The sequence below is a fragment of the Trachurus trachurus genome (assembly GCF_905171665.1).
Source record: "Trachurus trachurus genome assembly, chromosome: 9".
Classification (NCBI taxonomy): Eukaryota; Metazoa; Chordata; class Actinopteri; order Carangiformes; family Carangidae; genus Trachurus; species Trachurus trachurus.
Window position 1 is genome coordinate 1,808,817 of NC_139895.1, and position 16,832 is coordinate 1,825,648.

General features: G+C 43.4%; 1 protein-coding gene across 1 annotated transcript in view; it reads left to right on the forward strand.

Annotated features, from left to right (window-relative positions):
* Positions 1 to 16,832, forward strand: part of c5 (complement component 5) — a 53,668-nt gene that overhangs the window by 1,675 nt on the left and 35,161 nt on the right. Inside the window, exons 2-20 of the mRNA XM_083979801.1 lie at positions 1,204 to 1,396; positions 1,499 to 1,658; positions 1,875 to 1,945; positions 2,060 to 2,157; positions 2,601 to 2,683; positions 2,768 to 2,858; positions 2,949 to 3,057; positions 3,323 to 3,455; positions 4,685 to 4,800; positions 5,099 to 5,290; positions 6,385 to 6,588; positions 7,374 to 7,586; positions 8,166 to 8,315; positions 8,445 to 8,571; positions 8,751 to 8,897; positions 9,999 to 10,208; positions 12,119 to 12,203; positions 14,497 to 14,579; positions 16,067 to 16,206. Of these exons, the coding sequence (XP_083835927.1) occupies positions 1,204 to 1,396; positions 1,499 to 1,658; positions 1,875 to 1,945; positions 2,060 to 2,157; positions 2,601 to 2,683; positions 2,768 to 2,858; positions 2,949 to 3,057; positions 3,323 to 3,455; positions 4,685 to 4,800; positions 5,099 to 5,290; positions 6,385 to 6,588; positions 7,374 to 7,586; positions 8,166 to 8,315; positions 8,445 to 8,571; positions 8,751 to 8,897; positions 9,999 to 10,208; positions 12,119 to 12,203; positions 14,497 to 14,579; positions 16,067 to 16,206 (2,605 nt within the window). The remainder of the gene's footprint in view (positions 1 to 1,203; positions 1,397 to 1,498; positions 1,659 to 1,874; positions 1,946 to 2,059; positions 2,158 to 2,600; positions 2,684 to 2,767; positions 2,859 to 2,948; positions 3,058 to 3,322; positions 3,456 to 4,684; positions 4,801 to 5,098; positions 5,291 to 6,384; positions 6,589 to 7,373; positions 7,587 to 8,165; positions 8,316 to 8,444; positions 8,572 to 8,750; positions 8,898 to 9,998; positions 10,209 to 12,118; positions 12,204 to 14,496; positions 14,580 to 16,066; positions 16,207 to 16,832) is intronic.

The window sequence follows — 16,832 nt, forward strand, 5'->3', positions numbered from 1 at the left end:
TCAATAAATGTATATATAGGCCTACTACACTATATATATTGTTTATTTGACCAGTTTGAATTTAATTTAAATCACATTTTGTTCCTGAAATCCCCCCTGATTCCACCCGACTGCTGGGATCGGAATAATCCTGTTTTTTTGGATCAAAGTTATCCCCGCTCCTACTAAAAAGTTTTGAACAACACAAACTGAGGGTTTGATCCAGATGAAAACCAACATTGGATTACGTGATTTGATCTGATCTCAGAATCCGTTTTTGGTTTTGAAACAACCCATTTTCAAGACTTGATCCAATCCATTATCCAAAATCCCATTATCTTACCTTCTGAACAACTGGGCCCTGCAGGTCTGAACAGGGTCTGAATCCTTTCCAGTGCCTTCGAAATGTTCTCTAACCCTAACTAATGAAAATAAATCAACAATAACCTGTCAGCACACAGGTTACATTGGTCCTATCAACTCAAACACCATTCACCTCCATCGTGGCTTCTCCATTGGTTTATGATGACCCCTCACTGTGATGTTCCAGCATCACACACTGAATGTACAACCATCACACTGAAGACACAAAGACATCATTGAGTTGAGTTGAGTTGAGTTGAGATTACTTTATTTATCCCATAGGGCAATTCTGTTTCTACAGCTGACCACCACACCACAATCACATACACAAGCATACATACGATTGAGGAGGTTAAAGTGCAAGGACAGTGCAAAATTGAGATCAGGTAAGATAAAAGTACAAAAATATAATAAATACAGAAGGCACAAAAGACCTAGAATAACGATTGGTCTTCCTGAGAGGCTGCATGTAACGTCGTCCTGATGGCATCAAGGTAAATTCACAGGCCAGAACATGATTATGATTATTAATGATGTATGCTGCCATTTGTGAGACCCGTCTTTCCCAAAGGGAGTTCAAGTCAGTAAGTTGGGTGCCAGTCATTTTCGAGCAGACTTTCACAATGTTATTTAAACAGTTCCTGTCCTTCACTGCCAGACTGTTAAACCAGCAGATGAAAGAGAAAGTGAGGAGGCTCTCAATATATGAAGAGTACACAGTACATAAAATAGAATTGGAGACCCCGAAGGAACTGATTCTCTGCAATAAATGAATCCTCTGTTGAGCCCTTTTGACCACTGAATCGGTGTTGATGTCAAATTTAAGCTGGGAGTCAAACAGAGTGTCTCTTCCTGTCCCAGGTATCTGGTAACAGCTCCCGCCTCCTTCTGTTTGGACGCTACGGAGACAGTGTTGCTGCAGTTGTTTGAGTTTACGGAGGAAGTGGTTGTCACCCTGTCCTTGAAGACCTCCAAGGCCTCCAGCACAGTTCTGGCTCAAGAGGAAGTGCGTCTCAACGCCAGGAACCACCATCAGGCGATCGCCAAAGTCCGGGTGGGTCATGGTACACACAGAGTCAGCTGGCTTACATTCATCAGCGTTCATCCTTCCATGATTGTTCCATCACAATGTGACTTTGTCCTGTTTCTCCTACAGATACACGCTGATCAGCTGGATAAAAGTGTGAAAAATGTTATCCTCCTGGTCCAGTCACAAACAAGGGAGCTGAACGGCGACATGCCCGTTCCTGTCAGACGGTCCAATGGCTTCCTGTTCATCCAGACCGACAAACCACTGTACACCCCAAATCAAAGTGGTGAGCCGAGTTGTAAAACAAGTCCCAATTCAGACCCATTCTCTTTCAGGCTCTTCATTTCCTAATAAATCTGTGTGTCACAGAGTTCAACACCCAAGTGGTCCTTATTTAGCTCTCATCTACAAAGATAGTCCTTGTTCAGGCAAGTCTCTATATACTGCATAGTCCTCATCAGACCCAAGTTGTCCTAAATGTCTAAATGTATTGTGTGTCCAGTCAAAGTGAGGGTATTCTCCATGAACCAAGAGCTGAGACCAGCCGAACGCACCGTTTACCTGACCTTTAGGGTGAGTAATCTGCAGGACCTGAAGCCGTTTAGCTACATCATATTACAGTATGTTATCAATGTTGTTGTCTTTCACTTCAAAATAATCTGAGGTTTGTAATTTCATCTTCAAAAGGACCCAGATTATACAACGGTGGATATTGTGAGCTTGGCTGATCCCAACAACGGAGTCCCATCTATGCAAAACCCCTTCAAGATTCCCATCAACCCAAAGTAAGACTTTTAAAAAACAAACTCACAATGTCTGCGTATTGAGGTCAGTGGTGTCGGACAGAATTACTCAGGCAAATTGCCTAAATCAGATAATGCTAATTCTGTCGGCTCCTTGACACATGCTATTCGTTAATATATTTGTATATACTCCAGACAGCCCTTCATACCATCGTTTGTCATTGTGTGTTTTTAATTGTATGAACATGATTGGACGCTGTTTATATTATTGTGATTATTTTGTAGGTGTGATGCTAGACTGAGTAAATAGGCTGATTCCTTCATGTAACAATACATAAGTGAATTCATTTTGTAAAGAGATAATTGAGATGAATTCCAGGGCATCATTAATATCATTAAACACTTCTAAGCTGTCTGTCATGGTGTTGTAGATATTACATACTGTGTGTTGAAGTGATTCCAGACTGTTTGTAATGTCACTCCAGGTTGGGAATTTGGACCATTGAAGCCTCCTACTCAGACACGTTCACCACAATAGCAAACACAGACTTTGAAGTTAAAGAATATGGTATGGAGTATGCAACACTTTTATACTGTTGGCCAAACTGTTGCTAATAAATGTTAATCCTTGACTTCTATTATCCTTTATTAGTTCTTCCCAGTTTCTCCATCTTCATGGAGCCAGAGTTAAACTTCATCAGCTACGGACAGTTCACTAGATTTAACTTCAAGGTTTCTGCCAGGTGAGTAACTGTGTCTAAACAGTGGAATACAAGTAGTTCAAACGATCTGTTAAGCTGATTTTATACAAATTTCATGTTTACCCATTTCAGGTATCTCCATGGTGCTCCGGTGGTTGATGGAGATGTGTTTGTGCGATATGGTCATGTCAGGGGAAAGGAACCTCCAGTTCTCATCCCCAACTCTGTCAGAAGATATGGAGTAAGAAATCTATCTATCTATCTATCTATCTATCTATCTATCTATCTATCTATCTATCTATCTATCTATCTATCTATCTATCTATCTATCTATCTATCTATCTATCTATCTATCTATCTATCCATCCATCCATCCATCCATCCATCCATCCATCCATCCATCCATCCATCCATCCATCCATCCATCCATCCATCCATCCATCCATCCATCCATCCATCCATCCATCTATCTATCTAGGCTTAGAGGTGTCTGTTGTCTTCCTCAGTTGTCCTCAACAGGAGAAATTGAAATGACGCTCAACATGGAGGAGGTCCTGTCCAAACAAGATGGACCAAAAACCCTCGACAACCTGGTGGGAAAGTACTTGTACATAGCTCTATTGGTGCAAGAGAATGAAGGTACACCAACCAACAACGCTACACCAACTCACACTTTTATTAGCCCAACTCACACCCTGGGGACTTCATGGGGAACTAATCTTGTCCTTACATTGCAACTTGAGAGACATTTACATAACATCACTTTAGGAAGACGGATAGTCCTTGTTCAAGCGATTGTCCAGGTCAGATTTGTTCCAACTAATTCTGTGTTCGAGACAAGTCAAGTGTTCGAGACGCACCAGGTCAGAATAACCAAAAACTTGTTGGACCAGGACAAAGTTTGCATTCAAAATGCTTCACTTGCCCATGTCTGGTCAAGGCAGTCCTCATCGGGTAATCATAGCCAACTTGTGATAACAGGTAGGCCTCGATCAGACCATCCTTGTTCAGGTATTCCTCATCTGCTCATGAACCCATAGAAGGCGAATTTCCACTGCATGAGTTCCTGGTAAAGGGAGAGGGTAGGAACTTTTACGGGAACCATCCTCTCTCTCGACGGCTTAGGGCTTTCTCTTGGCATCACATCCTGCTTTGAGTACGACCAATCAGCACAGAATAAACCCCAAGCACCACTCTGGAGTTTTTCAGGGCCGATCTGAGTACCTATCCTGAGTACCTGGCCCTGTAAAAGTTCCTGTAGACGGCTCTTTGTGTTAAAATTACCCTGAAGTTCATGCAGTGGAGACGCGCCTTTAGTCCTTGCTCAGGAACTTGCCATCAGTTCACTAGGTCAGATAGTCCATGTTGAGGGGGTCTATGTTCATATAGTTACTTATCAGTCATGACCATGGAGGCATCGTTTTCAAGAGGTCCTTTTTTATGTGGTTTACATTGAGGTAGTCCTCATCACACCCAGATGATCCTCATTTAGTCATTTTAGTCTTCACTGATTCATATTTAATTTAATTTAATTTCCTTTATTTGTTAAGAGGGACAGTGTACATTAATGAACATTTTAAAAGAATAAAATGTAAATGCACCCAATTATAGCCAACAGGCTAATTTCCGTTGGCAGTCCCCCTGCCTGATGGAACATGGCATGAGACATAAGATTAATGGAGATTAATGAAGCTACGTTGTCCTGGTCCTTGTTCAAGTAGTCCCTGTCAGCTCTTGTTTAGATTGTCCTGATTCAGATGGTCCGTGTGATGTCCAGGGGTTCTTAGATAGTTCTCATCAGCTCATCAGGGCTGGTGACCGTTGTTCAAGTTGTGACTGTGCTCCCACATTCACTCCTTGTCTCTCAGGTGGTATCTCTCAGGAGGCGGAGTTTGCCTCTGTGAAATTTGTCAGGTCACCTTACACTCTGGTTCTGGTATCAACCCCTCCCTTCATCAAACCTGGACTTCCTTACAACATCCAGGTGGGTGTACGACTGCTGTGTCCATATTCTCACTTGTTAGTGTTTCCAATGTCAACGTAACTCCTGTTATGCAGTTTTCAGAGAAGTATAATGGATGGGCGGTGAGTGCTCGGTGGATGAGTGGTTAGAGAGCGCATCCTATGTTGCCATATGCCTGAAACACAGCTTGCCAGTTCGACTCCCCAAATAAGACAAATCCAGCCCGTGTCTCTCTACACTGTCTTATCAAGGCAAATTATTCTAAATAAAGAGAAATACATTGTCTTCAGTTGTTTCTTAGTCGTGTCTGTTCCTGCAGGTGATGGTTAAGGATCACCTGAACAACCCAGTGAACGGAGTTCCCGTTAAACTGGTGGAGCAACGTCTGTACAGAAAGAACATGCCTGACGGGGCCAGGTTTTGTACTGTTGTGAGTTCCACCAGCCAAATAGATGGACGCGCTCCCTTTGTCTGCAACATACCAAGCAAAGCAGTTAAGGCGGAACTGAAGGTGAGGAAGAGGAGCAGGAGGAGGAAGATAATTTTGTTTGTCTGATTTGCATCTTCTCCCATCTTGCTTCTCTGATGCTCCGTAGAATTTGGTAACGACCCTTAAAGCCTAGTTCTCCACTACAGCAAATAATCCGACCTTTAGTAACGACCTGACAACAGAAAGGATTTTCTATAGTACCAGATGAGTGAACTCTGAGCTGACGTTAATGTTTTATCGCGGTTTCCCGAACTAAATCAATACTGCACAAATAAACAAAAAATGCTTACTATTATTGCCCAAGTTATAGCAAAGATGCAGATTTTTTTCTTCTCATAGATGTAGTTTCTACAACCGCAAACTCTGCATGTATTTGAAGTTATAGCGCTGTGTCACTGACACAAGCTGATGGAGAAAGCCAAACATTTCAATGACTCCAGATTAATTAAAAGCCCAAAAGTCGCAAAAAAAGAGAAAAAAAAACATAGTGGTAATGCTACGTTCACATGGAGTCCGGCAGATGGTAAATGGCAAATGCCGCTGGACGGAAGAGTAAAAAAAAAAAAACGGTTGGACGGCATGGCACAACGGCATGACGCGTCACCATGTTGCTATGTCAACATCAACATTCTCATACTCAAACTTGAGAATACCGTCGCGGCAGACGGCAAAAGTTAAAATATTTGAACTCGGGACGGCATTGCCATTTGACGTTGCCGTCCACGGTATTTTTTGCCGTGCTCCCCCAAGTTTTACCATCGTCCTCTCGTCCACTAACATGACATCTGGCTTGCTGTCTGCCGTTTGCCGGACTCCTTGTGAACGTAGCATAATCACTACCATTTTTATCTAACGAACTATTCAGCTACAGGCCATATTGTTAAAAACCCCAGTCACAACTCTCTCTCTGACTTGATGAGTAAGGCCAGATTGCTTGGTCGGAAATACTTGTTGTATAATTGTTGTTTACATGTTCTTCACTTGGCTTCCTTACTTTCCTGATTGTGTGTGTTGATGTTTACTTGTTTTGTTGTTGGTGACTACTCATTGTTTACTTTGCTTTTCTTCACAAGTTGTTGTTTACATGGCTTGACCTGTGTTTGTTGTGGACACAGTTTGAGACGGCCGACCTCACCCTCCCAGCAGCCAGTCAGGGCAGTCTGTCTCTGACGCCGGTGGCCTATCACTCAGCCAACGAGCGCTACATCTACATCGACCCGCCGCTGCCTGACGCCAGTCTGGAGGTGGGAAGACCGGCTCAAATCAGAATCTACTCGGCAACGCCCTCTTACATTCCCGTCAGAACCCTCAGTTACCTGGTGAGAAGACACAGCTATCGAACAAATCGCCTTGTTGTTTACAACTACTTCCGGGTAGAAAACCAGCATGAGAACAACAGTGACGGACAAGAGTTTCGCTATATACCTATATCTAATTTTTCATGTTACTATATCACCGTTTAGACTAATCTGATGTTTGTAAAGTCTATAAAACCAATGATTGGACAAACATTACTATTTCTGTGTGCACATTTTTGTAATTAGTCATGGTTATCATAGATTAGCCGGGCTAACGGTTAGCTACCTGTTTAACTTTAATAACTCAGTGACTCAATAAACGCTCCATGAAAAAATATTTTCTCCAGCGGATATCTGAGTTCCAACATGACTGAGCTAACTGGAGTAGTTTCATGTCGTGTCCCACAACGGGAGGGTTTTAACAGCTGACGTCCTGGTGTTAGCTTAGCTACCGCTGTTAGCTTAGCTACCGCCGTTAGCTGTCCCTGTCAGCTGAGCCACTGATGCTTTCTAGACACTGTCAAACTGAATAAATACCAAACATAGCAACACAAAACACACACACAGAAATAGTAATGTTTCTTCAAACATTTCAGATTTCTCTAAACGCTGATAGGGCATGAAAAATATGATATATAGCTAAACTCTCGTTTGTTACTATTGATCTCATTCAAATTACGTGCTGGTTTTCTACCCGGAAGTAGAATGTAAACAACAAGGCGATTCAGTCTATAGAGTTGCCCGTCGTCATTGTTGGTCCTGTTTCCATAGTTAATGATGACGTGACTCTGTGTGGGACCACCCAGGTGCTCTCTAAAGGGAAGGTGGTGCATGCAGACAGTCAGAACTTCCTTTCAACGACTGACAACCAACAGACGGTGAGATTCACCGTGACCAGCTCCATGGTGCCGTCCATTAGGCTGCTGGTCTACTACATCCTGTACGGAGAGCAGACGTCTGAGCTGGTGGCCGACTCCGTCTGGATGGACGTCAAAGCCAGCTGTGTCAACGGACTCAAGGTACAACAAGATACTATTCAATTATGCTATTACTATTAATGTATGCTGATGACATGGTTATTTTTAGTCCATACAGTGCTGGCCTACAAAGTTTGCTAAAGGTATGTCCATTCAGTATGGAAATGATTATGACATTACATTTAATGACAGGAAGAGTAATGTACTGATAGTCAGGAGCAAAGAGGACAAGAGATTAGTGTTTCCTCAGTTTTTTCTAGATGATAATCCGCTCATGACATGTCAGGAGAGAAAGTATCTTGGCCATTTTCTTACTGATGATTGGCACGATGATAGAGATAGGCAGTGTTAAGCAATATGCTCAAGCTACGTAATATGCTCCTTCGTAGGTTTAGTATGTGCTCAGTTGATGTTAAATGTTCCCTATTTAGATCTTTCTGTACACCAATGTATACAGCTCACCTCTGGTGTAGCTATAGGAAAAGCAGTATGCGGCAGCTCATATGTTTCTGATGGATGTACAGCCGACTGACTTCCTGTTGGCTCATGATGCTCAACGAAATGAGTTAAGTTCGGTGGCAAACCTTCATGTGTGTGTGTGTGTGTGTGTGTGTGTGTCAGACTAATCTGACAGTTGATAGTCGAACCTATAGGCCAAAGGAAAACCTCCAGCTGGACATTAAGACCAATCATGGTGGACTGTTGGCTCTGTCTGCTGTGGACACCGGCCTCTTTACGCTACGACCCAGTTACAGAGACCCCGTTTCCAGGGTAACGCTGAAAACATCCCAAAATGCAACCCCAACATTTTTTAATGTTTCTTGTTGTTGTAATCAGTGTTGTACTTGAGTCACTTGTGTGGCGCTCTGCGTCAGTAACAGGATGTGTGGCGGCCCACAGGTGCTGCGCCACATCGAACACAGCGACCTCGGCTGCGGCGGCGGCGGCGGCAAAAACAACGCTGATGTCTTTCGATTGGCCGGCCTCACCTTTCTCACCAACGGAAATGCTGCGGCACAGACCAGCGGTATGTTGACCAATCAACCAACCAACCAACCAACCAACCAACCAACCAACCAACCAACCAACCAATCAATCAGTCAATCAATCAATCACCTGTTGCACACTACAAGGTTCTGATGATGGATGACATCAAGTGTGTGTGTTGGGTGATCAATGTGTTTGTGTGTGTGTGTGTGTGTGCAGATGAGGCGTGCACTGCACTGGTTCGTCCACGGAGAGCTCTGACTGATGACAAGATTGGAAAAGGTAAGATCCCACCTGTCCATTTGTCCACCTGTGTATGTGTCCACCTGTCTATAGCCGTTTTTCTACTAAAATTAGCAGGTCGACGCGAGTTTTTTAAACGCGGGTCAACCCGCTAACAATCAGCATTTGGCTCCTTCCCCATTGACCAAAACGAGCCATCACGCTGGGATCGCGTTGATGACAGAATTCAGGGAAGTAAACAATGGAGAGCAACATGGAAGAGATAATAAATTGCGGTGTTTTGCACAGTCCCTGACATCTGGCGCTGAACCTACTCTTCCCCACAAAAAATGAGAAGCTCAGGGATTTCCCTGTCTTGCCAGTGCTGCGATATGTTGATCAAATCCCAGTCTCGAATGTGAGTGTGACAGTTGAGGGTCCTGTCACTATGCCTCCAACTGATCATGTGCCCTGGCTACTTGGCCACAGGGATATTCCTTTGGTCAAATGGTCAGCGCACATGACTCTTACCCGGGAAGCTTGGGTTCAAACCCGGTCCGGGCCCTCCTTCATCCTGCCACACAAGCAGAGCTTTGTTTTGGTACGTGATATGAGACGCGACTGTCGCAATGTTATGACGTGGTGTCACGTAACGCTCAACGCCATCACGTATATTAGCGGGGTTGACCCGGGTCTGGCATTCCCACTGCAAGCCGATCAGAGCAGAGCCCATTGAAGGCGATTTTTACGCGGCCGATGCGGGTCGGTGCGCCTTTCCCACTGCCACCAAAAGCCGATTTTTAGCGGGTCTAAATTGGTTTTTCGGCCAGTGGGAAAGGGGTATCTGTGTTCACCCGTCCACCTGGACAGGTGACAGGCCGAATGAAACTTCATTTGGTTTCAGAGGGGCGGAACAACAACCTTTTCTTAAACCGAAAGAAATGAAAATTGTGACATGTAAATGATGAAACTGAATGTCATCTGCTCTGTGTCGAAATAAATGTGTAGCGATGTTTCTTCACTTCAAATATTTGAATGAAAGAGTCAAAACTATGAACAACTATTGAGCTGATCAGACATCTCCATCTTTGATCGGTCGTGGGATGTTTTGATTTATGTCTGAGTTCTCAACGGGCCTGAAAATAAAATAAAAAACTGTTAAAACCTGAAAGACTTAAGAATGAATGCAGTCAGAAAGAGGAAAAAGTCTCCATGGAAACCCACATTGTGTCTCTGTTTGGACAGTGAACAGTTATGGGACACCCGTCCTGCGGAAGTGCTGTGAGGCCGGGATGAGGTACATCCCAAAGAGCGTCACCTGCCAACAGTATGCCCGGCAGACGTTCCGGAAGAGGCCGACTGCGTCTCCGGAGTGCAGAGCCGCCTTCACCGCCTGCTGTGAGTTCCTGCAGGAGAAACTGGACCAGGACGACAACCTCGTCCTGGGACGTAACGGTGAGTCCAGGTCAGGTGGTCGGAGACGTTCAAATGCACAATGTTGGACACATTTCTTTTAAAATGTAATTAAATTTAAAAAAAAATTAAATTTAAATTTAAAGGGACAACAAGGAGTTTCTATTTGGTTATAAAAAGTCTCACGTTAATGTGGATGAATCTACGTTACCACTTGTTAATGGCTCCATTTTAGATAAATCTATGGTTTTGTCTCTATGGTTATTTTGTTATTATTAGTGGTGGTGGAAATGCTGGGCGAGCCGACCACTTATTTTCGGTTTCGTGGCGAGTCATGAGAATAACGCCGCTGAATCTCCGTTTATGGTGGGAACTACGACGGTATGTGATCGTCTTCCAACCTCTGACTTTAATTCTTGATGAATGAAAACATGAGTCTGTCTTGCGCCGGTCAAAGAATTTCACGGTGCGGAGGCTCATAAATGTGTGAAAACGCTTTGCTTTTCCAAAACTCCTCGTTGTCCCTTCAAATTTAAATATAAAATTTTTACATTTAAATAATGGTTAGCGATGGGGCGTCGCAGAGCCTACCTAGATTACAGAGTGAGTTGGTTAGTTCCAGATAAACAGCTTTTTTCCAACCAGTTGATGGACTAAAAAACAATATGTAGGCTATATAACGTAGCTACACTTTTGTTCAGTCAGTCTGGATCTTTACATGGAGTCCGACTGTCCCATCAATCAGCTCTGAACACTTTTGTTTTCATCCTGGTCGACCACAGACCCTTTAACATAAGAGACTTAAGACTTTTTATTGATCCCATGTTCACTTGCAACAGTAGCATGTACAGGTACAGGGCACGTAAAGAAGTAAGGAATAAAAATACAAAGACCTTAACTATGTACAGAAATATATAACAAAATATGTACAAATATTATTTAAATAGAGAAAAAACTATGTATGTATGTTGTTTGGTTGGAGATATTGCACAGTGTGGGTGGGCATGAATACAATTAAGCAGAGGTGGGGACTTGGACTCGAGACTTGAGCCTTGACTTGGACTCGAGTCCCGATTATGATGACTTAAGACTTGCTTGATCAAATCAAAATGCTGCTCGTCTGTAATGCCCCTCTTGTATTGAAGCCCCGAAATGCGAAATTGTCCTGAAAAAAATGAAATAAGTCTATATTTCAAGCTTGTTTGTAGCGGAAGCTCCTCTTCCTGGTCCGTCTAAATTTGACGAACCGGGAAGAGGAGCTTCGAGAAGCTTCCGCTACAAAACAAGCTTGAAATATAGACTTATTTAATTTTTTTCGGGACAATTTCACATGTCGGGGCTTCAATACAAGACGGACATTACATACGAGCAGCATGGAGGTATTTGGATGTTTTTTGGTGTGTCTTTTTGTTACGAAGACAGTTGGTATCCATTTGCAACCGTCATATGGACATGCACTGCTACGCCGAGACCCCCTGTAACTCAGAGAAGCCACGGAGGACTCTGAAACTTCTCCCAGCCCTTAGTCCACATGAGGGGGAGGAGATAATGAGTGAAATTTCTATTTTGGGTGAACTATCCCTTTAAACATGTTCAATATTCACGATTGTCGGCAATCGTGACCGTTTGGATCAAAAATCTTAGAACTTGGACTTGACTTGGGACTTGAGAGCAAAGACTTGAGACTCTACTTGGACTTGCAACATAGGGACTTTCTCCCACCTCTGCAATTAAGTGTACAGCCTGTATGAACTGAGCAAGGTAATGGAGTGTAATGGAGAAAGTGGCCGATCATTAATGCAGTAAAGTCAAGGATAAATAGAGTGCAGGTTATTACTGGGTCAGACTGGTGTTGTACTTCTTGCAGCAGTCTGTTGCTGAAGGAGCTGCTACGGTGCCACCTGTTTCACCATAATGACATCATCATCATGTGTGTGTGTGTGTGTGTACAGAGCTGGGGGCAGACTTTGACCAGACCCCTGTGATGGTGCGGAGCCAGTTTCCAGAGAGCTGGCTGTGGGAGGCGTACTCCATCAGGTGACGCAAAACAAACGCACCTCTCACTCTGTTTGTTGTAAAGAAATAAATGAAGCGATGCAATGAAGGACGAGAAGAGACGTCACACTGATAGTATACTAATGACAGCAGAGTGTAACAATCAGCTTTCTCTGTTAAAGGACAATTCCAGGCTGTATTTTCCTATCATTTTAGGTCTAAAAGAAGGAATCTGAAGATTTTCAGTTTAATGTCTCCTGTTTTGCGGTAGTTGTGTCTGTCCCTGCGTCGCCACGGCAGCGATGAATGGGAGTGGATGCAAGTTCCGCTGCTTAGGTTCTTTACTTGCTTCAAGTAAAAAAAACTTCTCGGCGCATGTTTGAGTCTCCATCTGACGCTGTCTGTGGAAGAAAATGTACACTTCAAGCAAGTCAAGAGTTGATATTCCTGTGTTTATGACACACACGGTAGCTCCCACTGCACCTGAACACACCAAGCGTCAACTTGGGTCTCGCACGAGACTCCGGGAGACTTTGAATTAGATCTAGTTTTACAAACATGTTGGCTTGCTTGTAAATAAACTTCTGGCTGCAGTGGCGTGCACAGACTTTTTGAAGGGCAGGGGCGAAAAGGAAAAAAAAGGACACCTAATAGCGCGTCCTCGCCACTGAAGAGGGCACTTTAGCATGCGTTTTGGCTTCCCTGAAGGCACTTTAGCACGTGTTTTAGCTCCCAAGAGGCCACTTTAGCACATGTTTTGGCTCCTAGATGTGGCTCCTAGAGGGCACTTTCAGGGCTGCCAAGTTTCAGAAAATGACAAGAGTGAGACTGTAGTGACATGGTGCGTTTGCGAAAAAATTTTGGCCTTTTTTAACATCGATTTGGCCTGTTTTAATATCGATACCTTAAGACTAAAAAAACGTCGATTTGGCCTGTTTTAACACGTGTTTTGGCCCCCTAGAGGGCACTTTAACATGTGTTTTGTCTCCTAGAGGGCACTTTAGCACACGTTTTGGCTACCATGAGGGCACTTTAGCACGCGTTTTGGATCCCAAGAGGGCACTTAAGCACGCGCTTCAGCTCCTAGAGGGCACTTTAGCACATGTTTTAGCTCCTAGAGGGCACTTTAACACACGTTTTGGCCCCCATGAGGGCACTTTAGCACACGTTTTAGCTCCTAGAGGGCACTTTAACACACGTTTTGGCCCCCATGAGGACACTTTAGCATGTGTTTTGGCTTCCAAGAGGGCACTTTAACGTGCGTTTTGGCTCCCAGGGGGCACTTTAGCACGCGTTTTTCAACAATTGGGCCACGAGGGGGGGCGACCCTGTGCACGCCACTGTCTGGCTGCATGTTTGAGTCTCCATCTGACGCTGTCTGTGGCTTTGAGAGATGGAAACAGCCCAAGCAGCAGAACTTCAATCCGCTCCCATTCATCGCTGCCATGGCGAGGCGGGGACAGACACAACTACCGCAAAACAGGAGCAATTAAACTGAAAATCTTCAGATTCCTTCTGTTAGACCTAAAATGATAGGAAAATACAGCCCCCAGTTGAATTCGCCTGGAATTGTCCTTTAAGGCCATTGGTGAATGGAACAGTCTCCCTAGTGACCTGAAGATCAACAAAAAGAAAGAAACAGTTTCTGTCTTGCCACAAAGAAATGGCTCCTTAGTCATCAAAGTTGCCAACACTAGATGGTGCTGTCAGGCTCTCTGTCCAACTCATTAGGCTGTTTTCTCTTTGTCGTTAGCACTTTTTGTCTCTGTTATTCATTTGATATCCACAGATACATCTGTCACATCACCATAACTGGTCATTTTTTATTTTTTGTAACTGAGAATTACCATCGTTGGTATTACGTCTGCCACTGCTGCAACTCTTATGTTTTATCTTCACTATTACCATATTTATTTATTATTATCATTACTATGAATAATCATGCTGCTTGAGCACTTTGTACTTTGCCCACCACACATATATAACAATCAACATCTTGCTGCTATGAGCACTTTGCACTTTGCCTACCTCATACATGTTTTGGTATTGTCTAATGTGTTGTCTATTGTCTAATTGTGTCTTTTTATGCCTCACCTTCGTATAGTAGCTTGTGGTCTGTGTAATTCTGTGTATTTTATCATTTTTATGTTATGTGTAGGGACTACAGATGGAAATTAGCTGTGAGCTAAATCTGGTGCAACCATCTTTTCATTTTTCCTGCAAATGATTAATGTAATTGCACACTGTCCCTTAATAAACTAATAAACAAACTAAACTAAACTAAACTAATAACGTAGTAATACTGTAGTAATAATGTAGTACTGTGTGTTTTCAGCCCAGGCCTGAAGACTGTCAGAAAACCTCTACCAGACTCTCTCACCACCTGGGACATCAAGGCCATCAGCATGTCCAGCACCGGTGGGTTTCTCCTCTTCCTCCATCCCTCCTTCACCTCCTCCTTCCATCCCTCTGCTCCTTCCTTCTCTTCTACATCTTCCTGTCCTCACGTAATGTTGTAGTAGTGGTTAAAAATAACTGTGTTGTCATAGAGATGTAGATGTGAGGTCATGATGTAGCTCTGCTGTGGCTCATAGTATCGGTAAAACAGAGGATTAATGTTCTGTCATGTGATCATACCCTTGTCTATGACTGAGCTGGTGATTTTTCAAAGAAGAAACCAAAAAGAATCACAGAATTGTAAAGTTTAAAGTAGTTATATACATGAAGGCACGCTAGGTGAAGTGTGATGTGTGATATTTTATTATTATTTGCACATAGGTTCTTTGCTTTTTTGTCAAAGTTATAGAATACCTATGCTGAGATCAGCAAATATTTAGACAAAACATATTTTGCAGAAGGCATGAGGTTTTGTTGGGTGATTGGCGACAACCATAGACAAATAACAGTTTGATGATGGATGGCTAGTGTCGATCAGGTAGGCTTTTGTTTACCAGTGTTGTTTATCCATGATTTCAAATAAGAATCCCCCAATGACTTTTTAGTCCAAACCATTGGCCCAGATTACAAAATTAATATGTATGTTCCTAACATTTTAGGTCTAAAAGAAGGAATCTGAAGGTTTTCAGTTTAATATCTCCTGTTTTGCGGTAGTTGTGTCTGTCCCCGCGTCGCCACGGCAACAATGAATGGGAGCGGATTGAAGTTCTGCTGCTTAGGCTTTTTCCATCCCTCAAAGCCACAGACAGCATCAGATGGAGACTCAAACATGCAGCCAGAAGTTTATTTACTTCAACAAGCCGACATGTTTGTAAAACTAGATCTAATTCAAAGTCTGGCGGAGTCGAGACCCAAGTTGACACTCGGTGTGTTCAGGTGCAGTGGGAAGCTCCCGTTGTGTCATAAACACAGGAATATCAACTCTGGACTTGCTTGAAGTAAATAAACTTCTGGCTGCATGTTTGAGTCTCCATCTGACGCTGTCTGTGGCTTTGAGGGATGGAAACAGCCTAAGCAGCAGAACTTCAATCCGCTCCCATTCATCATCGTTGCCGTGGCGACGCAGGGACAGACACAACTACCGCAAAACAGGAGACATTAAACTGAAAATCTTCAGATTCCTTCTTTTAGACCTAAAATGTTAGGAACATACAGCCCTGAGTTGAATTTGCCCGGAATTGTCCTTTAAAGCCCAAATTACGTAAAAATAACTGAGTAAACTGTTAAAAGATGGGCTATACTAATTAAATTGCTTTGCCATCCATAAACCTTCTCATAAACCACTGAACCAGACGACTTGAGATAGCCTGGATCAGATCTGGACCAGAGCTAGTTTAAGCCTGGCTTTGTTTACTGATGATGATGATGATGATGGAACACCTCCCTGGCACGAAGCACACTTGTTCGCCAGCATCAGTTCCCATGGTAACTGATGGTTTGTCCTCCAGGTATCTGCGTTGCAGAGCCGGTGCAGGTGCGGGTCACTCAGCGGGTCAGTATCGACGTGCCTCTGCCCTATCAGCTGGTCCGGGGGGAGCAGGTGGACCTTTCAGGCTCAGTCTACAACCAGCTGAGCACACGCATCAAGGTACCAGCCACACTCGACTACATATCCCATGATGCTCAGCAGCTGCACTGCAAAAACCCCAAATCTTACCGAGAATATTTGTCTTATTTCTAGTCAAAAATTAAATTCCTAGTCAAAACAAATCTCATTCTACTTAAAATAAGACTCATCACATAAAAAGTAGCTTGTTTTTAGACACTTTTTTACTTTTTTCAAACATATTTTCACTTGAATTAAAGCAGAAGTAAGCGGAATGTTTGTGTTAATATAAGTCCTAAAAAGTTATATCTTCTGGCGGCAATCACTTCTATAGAGTTTTTGGTCTGAAACACGGGTCTGTCAGTCACTCTGCTCTGCTCTGAGCCGTGGAGAAAACGTTCCTTGTATCCTACAACCTTTATCCAATGAGGAGAGAGAACGGCATGAAGGGGCGGTCCTCTCTGTGTGTGCAGCCAAGGGATGCGCGTGAATGTGGTGACGTAGGGACGAGGACCAATAGATCCATGACGAGGGCGGGGACTGCTAACTCCATCGGCTGACAAGAAGTCAGAAAAATGACCGGATCGCTTACTTCTGCTTTAAGTAGAAAAATCTGATAGTGGTGCAAGTTTTTCTTTCTTATTACAAGCTCCAAAAACTGCTTCCAC